This window comes from Piliocolobus tephrosceles, chromosome 21, assembly GCF_002776525.5.
Source record: "Piliocolobus tephrosceles isolate RC106 chromosome 21, ASM277652v3, whole genome shotgun sequence".
NCBI lineage: Eukaryota > Metazoa > Chordata > Mammalia > Primates > Cercopithecidae > Piliocolobus > Piliocolobus tephrosceles.
Genome location: NC_045454.1, coordinates 51,499,178 through 51,507,403, shown reverse-complemented (window position 1 = coordinate 51,507,403; position 8,226 = coordinate 51,499,178). Strand labels below are relative to the sequence as shown.

The window sequence follows — 8,226 nt, the reverse complement described above, 5'->3', positions numbered from 1 at the left end:
CCGTCTCAAAAAAAAAAAAAAAAAAAAAAAAAAAAAGAGCAAAGCCACAGATGATGAAGTGTCCATTCTCAGCCGATGCTCTCCAGGCTGCGCCTGGACAGCAGTGCTGGTGAATTTCCCAGGGTTCCAGGGCCCGGTGGCCTGGGGGCTGCTTTCTCCCCACTAAGTGGGCTGCATCTGGCCCTGGCTGGAGGCCTTATTTTGAGGGGCCATGACCCTCTTCCCCCAGGCCCTCCCCAGCTGACCACAGCCACCGGAGAGGAGATCGGAACACGATTGTCTCGGGGTGCAGGGCGCTGAGCAGGACGAAGCCTCAAGGACTCTCGTATTGGGTCCTTGGGACTCGGGAAGTGCCGGGGGCGGCTGCTCTGGGACTCGGTGTTCACTGGCCTTTGTTTCACTTGATTCTGCTCAAATCTGAGAGCAGGAAACCCGGTCCTGGCCTGGCAGCTCTGCCTCCTATGCCCACACGCTGGGGTCTGTCTTGTCGGGAGCAGTGGGGCAGACCCCTGACAGCCCTGGTCCCCTGCCGGTCACTCTTTCAGGGACAAGAAGCAGCCAGAACCACCGCCCGAGGACGGGCGCAGCAGCATTGCGTGTATGGGCCTCGTGCTGCCTCCTGGAAAATCCCCCCAGCCGCCCTCCATGGTGGGTTCCTGAGGGTAGGACACGTCGCCACGGTTTTGTGGGAACCACGCCCCCCCGCTGGAATTTTTCTGCTGTTGTGAAGTAGTTTTATCCATTTGCTTCTCTGCTGACCTTGCCAAGTTGTTTGAGGTGGAATTAAACACCTCCCAGACCTCTGGCTTGTCTTTTCTGAACCTCCAAACACGTCCCACCGTGTGGGTTGTCCAAGCTTGGAAATGGGGGAGTGACTCTGCCGTCCTCAGGGACACGGCCTGGCCCCAGGGTGGATTCCCACCTCACTGGTGGGCCTGGGGTGCTGTTTGAACAGCAGCCAGAGGCCAGGCGCAGTGGCTCACGCCTGCAGTCCCAGCACTTTGGGAGGCCGAGGCGGGCGGATCGCCTGAGGTCAGAAGTTCGAGACCAGCCTGGCCAACATGGTAAACTCTCATCTCTACTAAAAATACAAAAATTAGTCGGGCGTGGTGGCGGGCGCCTGTAGTCCTAGTTACTCAGGAGGTTGAGGCAGAGGCTGTAGTGATCCACGATTGTGCCACTGCACTCCAGCCTGGTGACGGAGTGAGACTCCGTCTCAAAAAAATAAACAGCAGCCAGGGGCCTCACTGGGGTTCATGCCTGTGGTCCCAGCTACTGGGGAGGCTTAGGTGGGAAGATCACTTGTTGGGAGGCCAAGGCTTCAGTGAGCCGAGATCGCACCACCGCACTCCAGCCTGAATGGCAGTGAGCCCCTGTCTTGCAGCGAAGCCCTGCCCAGCAGGTGGAACCAGAACATGCCAGAGGTCCCCGAGTGCGTCCCACCCCGCCCGCTCCCTCTGTCCTTACTGTCCTGTGGGCTCTGAGGCTGTCAAGGCCGCTGGGGCAGGCCCTGCCTGGGCGCTTCCCTCAGTAATGGGAGGTCGTGGGTGCTCCGGGTTGTCAGCTGGGCAGTTGGGTGGGAGTCGGGGGTGTTGACCTGACAAGCACGGCCAGGGAGGAGCATTCCAGCGCTCTGAGGATGCCAGTGTGGGTGGTCCTGGGCTCGCCCTCCCCACAGCGTGGCTGGCGCGCCTCGACTTCCTCCAGAGCCCCAGGAAGGCAGGCTTGACCACATGCACACACGCAGGGAGACTCCAGGAGCCATGCCCTCAGGAGCCTGCACGCTCTGCCCCTCCTGACAGCTAGCTGACCCTATGACCTCACCTGGCCTGTCCCTGGCACTGAGGACATTGGACCTGGGTCCCTGGGACGGGGCGTCCTGGGTCCTGCTAGGTGCTCAGTGGTTCCATGCCAGGGGCTCCCGCCTCTACCATCGTGATGACCACAGATGTCCCCAGACATGGCCTGGTGCCCTATGGAAAACTGCTGGCCACAAACCATGGCGTCCTTCCCCTGACCCCTGACCCCTGCCCCTTCCCTCTGGCTTGGCCCAGCTGGTGTCTCAGAGCCTGGGTGCCTGCTGCTGCCAGCCGCCTGGCCCACACTCCCCAACCCCCTTCACTGAGCCGCAGAGACCCCCATGTCCCTGCCAATGCTTTTTCCAAAGCTGGTCTCAGTTGTTCCCAGCAGTGCAAGGGGAATTGGGGTCCCCCTCCCTGGGGCAGCCGCACCTGTCTGATCGCTTCCAACAAGGAGACCTTGGTGGCCGCACAGCGCACTTCGTCCATCTTAAAAGGGGCAACACAGGCAGGCAGCGAGAATTCCAAACCACAGAAGCCTCACTCTCATGGACCCCACTGCCTGAGGCACTTTCTGTTTTGCTTTTTGTTTGTTTGAGACGGTCTGGCTCCTGCCAAGGCTGGAGTGCAGTGGTGCAAACGTGGCCCGCTGCAGCCTTGACCTCCCCGGCTCAAGCGATCTTCCCACTTCAGCCTCCCAAGAAGCTGGGACCACAGGTGTGTCCCACCACGCCTGGCTAATTTTTGTGCTTTTTGTAGAAATGGGGCTTGCTGTGTTTCCCAGGCTAAGTAATCCTCCCTCATCGGCCTCCAAGGTGCTGGGATTAGAGATGAGAGCCACTGCAGCTGGCCTGCCTGGGTTCTTGTGCCTCTCTGCCTCCCTCCCTGTGCCAGCCTCATGCCACCTTCTCACCTCCCCCAATTCCCACTCTGACTCCGCTCTGGGTCCTTCCCCTCTCGATGGCCCAAGCTGTTTCTGGAACTGCTGCCTGCCCTCTGCTCACATCCTGCTTCCACCCCATGAAGCCAGCTCCTCCATGTTGCCTGTCTCAGGGGTGTCCTCCAGGGCCCGGAGTTCCTGAACCAGATCCCTCTTTTCCCCACCTACCTCACCCTTCCATCCAGTCAGCCCACTTTGCCCCAGAATGCCACCCCAAAACCCAGCGGCTAGAACATTCTCCACACGGTTTCTGTGGGACAGGGATCTAAGAGCAGCCCGGCCAGGTGTTTCTGGGGTGGCTTCTGGGGCTGCAGTCCAGATGCTGGCTGGGGCCACATCAACTGAAGGCTCCAATGGGGCTAGGGGTCCAAGGAGCCTCGCTCAGGGCAAGGCATGGGAAGGAGGCTGCGGGTCTCCTCCACGTGGGTCAGCTGCCTGAGTGCCTGCCCTCTGTAATGGCCAGCTTGCCTCTGAGTCAGTGGCCCAGGATCCCCAGCAGCTGCACCCAAGTATCATCGCCATTCTGTTGGTCACACGGAGCAACCTCGGCTGAACATGAAGACCCTGTAGGGGCTGGGCTTAGTGGCTCACGCCTGTAATCCCAGCACTGTGGGAGGCTGAGGTGGGCGGATCACCTGAGGTCAGGAGTTTGAGACCAGCCTGACCAACATGGTGAAAACCCATCTCTGCTAAAAATACAAAAATTAGCCGGGTGTGGTGGTGGATGCTTGTAATCTCAGCTACTCAGGAGGCTGAAACAGGAAAATCGCTTGAACCCAGGAGGCAGAGGTTGCAGTGAGCCGAGATTGTGCCATTGCACTCCAGCCTGGGAGACAGAGCGAGACTCAAGTCTCAAAAAAAAAGACCCCATAGGAAGGCAAGAGTCTGAACAGCAGGCACAAGCCCAGGGGCCCTGTCATCCCAGCGGCCTGAGGACCATCCTCCTGGGCCCCCACTGAGCTCAGCTGCAGTCTCCACCCCATCCCCCACCACCAGCACTAGGACTAAGAGCCGCCAGAAACCCTTGGGCTGGCTTCACTGTTCCTCCCGGGAGGAGTCCAGGGCAGCTGACACATGACCCCGACATGGCATGCCGGGGACGGGAGAAATTCTGCTGTCCCTGACCCTGTAAAAAAGACCCACAAGCAAAATCTAATGAGCAATGTTCTACAGTATTAAGTCCTGCCTCAGAACTGCAGGGCGTCAGAAGCAGGAACGCCTGAGAAACAGCCACGGTCCCAGGAGCCGAGGAAACACCATGCCTGATGCCACATGGGGTCCCGGATGGAGCTCTGGGCCAATAAAGGGCATTAGAGGAAACCCAGTAAACTGGATAGAGTGTAGATTTTGGTCAATAATAATGTATCGTGTGACAAATGTGTCACACCACACTCATGAACTGGGCATAGGGTACTCAGAACTCTAAATTATTCTAAAAATATTTATATAAATTTAAAACCAAAACCATGGCTGGGCGCGGTGCCTCACTCCTGTAATCCCAGCACTCTGGGAGGTTGAGGTGGGCGGATCACCTGGGGTCAGGAGATCAAGACCAGCCTGGCCAACATGGTGAAACCCTATCTCTATTAAAAAATACAGAAATTGGCCGGGCGCGGTGGCTCAAGCCTGTAATCCCAGCACTTTGGGAGGCCGAGATGGCCGGATCACAAGGTCAGGAGATCGAGACCATCCTGGCTAATACGGTGAAACCCCGTCTCTACTAAAAAAATACAAAAAACTAGCCGGGCGAGGTGGCGGGCACCTAGAGTCCCAGCTACTCGGGAGCCTGAGGCAGGAGAATGGCGTAAACCTGGGAGGCGGAGCTTGCAGTGAACTGAGATCTGGCCACTGCACTCCAGCCTGGGCGACAGAGCGAGACTCCGTCTCAAAAAAATAAAAAAAATAAAAAATAAAAATAAAAATAAAAAAATACAGAAATTGGCCGGGCGCTGTGGCTCAAGCCTGATAATCCCAGCACTTTGGGAGACCGAGACGGGTGATCACGAGGTCAGGAGATCGAGATCATCCTGACTAACACGGTGAAACCCCGTCTCTACTAAAAATACAAAGAAAAAATTAGCTGGGCCCGGTGGCGGGCGCCTGTAGTCCCAGCTACACAGAAGGCTGAGGCAGGAGAATGGTGTGAACCCGGGAGGCGGAGCTTGCAGTGAGTGGAGATCACACCACTGCACTCCAGCCTAGGCGACAGAGTAAGACTCCATCTCAAAAAACAAAACAAAACAACAACAACAAAACAAATTAGCCAGGCGTGGTGGTGTGTGTGTGTGTGTGTGTGTGTGTAATCCCAGCTACTCAGGAGGCTAAGCCAGGAGAATCACTTGAACCAGGGAGGCAGAGGCTGCAGTGAGCTGAGATCTTGCCACTGCACTCCAGCCTGGGTGACAGAGCAAGACTCCATCTCAAAAAACTAAATAAAACCAAAACCGTACAGCATGGGCAGCTATGAGAACTATAGAAGGAAGACGGTTTTGTGCAACTGCCAACCTCTTAGGTTCCTGTCAGCTTTTCCTCCAAGTCTTTATTATTATTTTTTGTAGAGATGGGGACTTGCTATGTTGCTCAGGCTGGTTTTAAGTTCCTGGCTTCAAGTGATCCTCCTGCCTTGGCCTCCTAAAGCGCTGGGATTACAGGTGTGAGCCACCATGCTGGGTCCCTCCAATCCTTTTGAGCTGCCCAAGAACAGAGACCAGGTCTGGCTTTGTTCAGCAGTGGGCCCCCAGCCCATGGCACAAATTCAGTAAACACCTGCTGTGGTCCTCGAGGGTCCCTCAGCTTTGCTTCTCAGCCATGTTCACCTAATTTGCGCCTCTGTTTTCTTTTCTTTTTACTTTTGTTTTTTGAGATGGAGTCTCACTCTGTCGCCTAGGCTGGAGTGCAGTGGCATGATCTCAGCTTACTGCAACCTCTGCCTCCTGAGTAGCTGGGATTTAGATACGGGGTTTCACCATATTGGCCAGGTTGGTCTCGAACTCCTGACCTCAGGTGATTTGCCTGCCTTGGCCTTCTAAAGTGCTGGGATTTAGATACGGGGTTTCACCATATTGGCCAGGTTGGTCTCGAACTCCTGACCTCAGGTGATTTGCCTGCCTTGGCCTTCTAAAGTGCTGGGATTACAGAGGTGAACCACCGCACTGGCCTTTGCCTCTGTTTTTGTAATCGTAAAACCGGCAGAAAAAAACCTCCAGTGGAATTATGAAAATTTGATGATATGCATGCAGAAAGCGTTCTGCAAACTCTGTTTTGCTAGTTTGGGCGTTTAGTGTTGTTTTTTATGTAATTAGTACGGGCTGTAAACTTAGCAATTTAAGCAAGATGGAAGATCGAGGGTTTGTCAGGGAAGGGGGAAGTTTGGGCTGAAATCATGACCTCTTGGGGGTGGGAAGAGGAGGCTTTGAGGTTGTTAGGTCTGAGCCCTTCTACCTTCAGATGAGTCCACATCCCGACTCCTCCTCTGCAGAATGGGGTCATGTTCCGAGAAGGGGTCCGGGATAGCTGCAAGGCAGCCGGACCAATCCTGAACAAAAGACACCGATGATCTTCAGGGGCGCTAAAACTGTTGCCGAAACCCGGGATCGAACCAGGGACCTTTAGATCTTCAGTCTAACGCTCTCCCAACTGAGCTATTTCGGCTGGGCGGCAGGGGTCGCTCTCGCCGCGACTCCGGCCCGCGCAGCGCCTTCCCCGCGCAGGCGTAGCTGGTTTCGCGTCAGCAGGACGCACATACTTTATAAGGTCTCCCCGGGGGCCCGGCGGCATCGCTGTCTCTGTGGCGCAATCGGTTAGCGCGTTCGGCTGTTAACCGAAAGGTTGGTGGTTCGAGCCCACTCAGGGACGAGCGGGCACTTTTGCCCTCCTGTAATAACAAAAAGATGAATATCGCCTTTGTTTTTGTCGGGCTGCCGCAGACTCGCGGCCCCTACGCGCGCACTCCTTTGACCTTTCCGTCTCGGGTGATCCGGGGCTGCACGGCGCAGGCACGACCACGGAGGCCAAAAGCGCAGCGGAACCTCCCGGCTCCGGGTTCCGGTTTCCGCACGCGCTCCGAGCTTCTTTGGGCGACGGCCCCGGGGACCCGGAGCGCTCAGGAGGACGGACCTCAGAGGTTGTCTGAAGGCCGAGGCCAAGATGGCGGCGCTGTCAGGTGAGCGCGGCGCCGGCGGCGGGTGTGGGGCCGCGCGGGTCTGGGGCCGTGGGAGCCTCGGGAGCTGTGGTGGCTTCGTGGGTCGGTGCCGGCGTCATGGCCGTCGTCCTCTCCGGGCTTCTCCGAGCCGGCCGCTCCTCGGGCTCCCGCCCGGCTTATGATGAACGGTCTCCGTTATTGCGTCCAGGGTACAGTCGGGGAAACCGAGACCCGGCAGGTCATGACGCAAGCCCCCAGCCCCAGGAGGGCGCTCAGGGCGGAGGCTGGAGGTGTCCCGCTCACGTCCCCGAGGCCAGGGCACGGCCCGCGAGGCTGCCCTTGAGATGCCCCTGCCTGACATGCTGGGAAGCTTAGGCCCATTGAGGGTCCGAGACTCCTCGAAGTTACAGGGCCGGGCCTGGAAAGAAACAGGACCCAGGGCATCCACACCACCCTGCCGGATCCTCCACCTCCGTCCCCAACCCTGTGGGGTAAGGGCCTCTCGCAGAGCGGATCTCAGCCTGTCCCGCTCCAGGGACCTTTTTGGGATCAGCTGAAGCCTGCCGACCGCTGCTCAGATAAAGTTATTATAATGCATGGAATAAAATCCATAGAATTGCAAGGAAATCAGTTACACGGAGAGGCAGTTATTAAAAGATCGTCTTGAAACCTGATTGGCTGCTTAGTAATCTAAGCGCTTTCCTTATGAACGCGATTTAGCGGCAGGTCTAACTACCACTGTGGTTTGGAAGGAGTGAGAATTGCAAATGAGGCTTTGACGATACGGAAAGGTCTGCAACCCCTGTACCATGGCTAAGAAACCTCTGTGATTCCTCTTGGTGAAAAGTTACAGGTCCTGCTAATACTGCCGTATTTTGTTGTCTGTGCTAAGAATTTTTTATTTTTTTTTATTTATTGAGACAGAGTCTGCCTCTGTCACTCAGACTGGAGTGAAGTGGTATCATCTTGGCTTATCACTGCAACCTCTGCCTCCCAGCTTCTGGCACTTCAGTGTCCTGTGTAGCTGTGTGCACCACCATGCCTGGTTAATTTTTGTATTTTTAGTATAGATGGGGGCCTTGCCACGTTGCCCAGGCTGGTCTCAAACTTCTGAGCTCGGCGGGGCGCGGTGGCTCAAGCCTGTAATCCCAGCACTTTGGGAGGCCGAGACGGGCGGATCACGAGGTCAGGAGATCGAGACCATCCTGGCTAACATGGTGAAACCCCGTCTCTACTAAAAAATACAAAACACTAGCCGGGCGAGGTGGCAGGCGCCTGTAGTCTCAGCTACTCGGGCGGCTGAGGCAGGAGAATGGCGTAAACCCGGGAGGTGGAGCTTGCAGTGA

At 56.6% G+C, this 8,226-nt stretch overlaps 1 protein-coding gene and 2 non-coding genes across 4 annotated transcripts in view; 2 read left to right on the top strand and 1 right to left on the bottom strand.

Annotated features, from left to right (window-relative positions):
• Positions 1–6,317: 6,317 nt before the first annotated feature.
• Positions 6,318–6,390, bottom strand: TRNAF-GAA. The gene has a single exon. It is a non-coding gene; the product is annotated as a tRNA-Phe (tRNA).
• A 130-nt stretch (positions 6,391–6,520) lies between these two features.
• TRNAN-GUU lies at positions 6,521–6,594 on the top strand. Its single transcript has one exon. It is a non-coding gene; the product is annotated as a tRNA-Asn (tRNA).
• Positions 6,594–8,226, top strand: part of NDUFS7 (NADH:ubiquinone oxidoreductase core subunit S7) — a 16,570-nt gene continuing 14,937 nt past the window's right edge. Inside the window, exon 1 of one of the 2 annotated variants that reach the window (XM_023192760.1) lies at positions 6,594–6,901. In XM_023192760.1, the coding sequence (XP_023048528.1) occupies positions 6,886–6,901 (16 nt within the window). In that variant the 5' untranslated portion in view covers positions 6,594–6,885. The remainder of the gene's footprint in view (positions 6,902–8,226) is intronic. The other variant, XM_023192761.1, reaches the window with a different exon arrangement.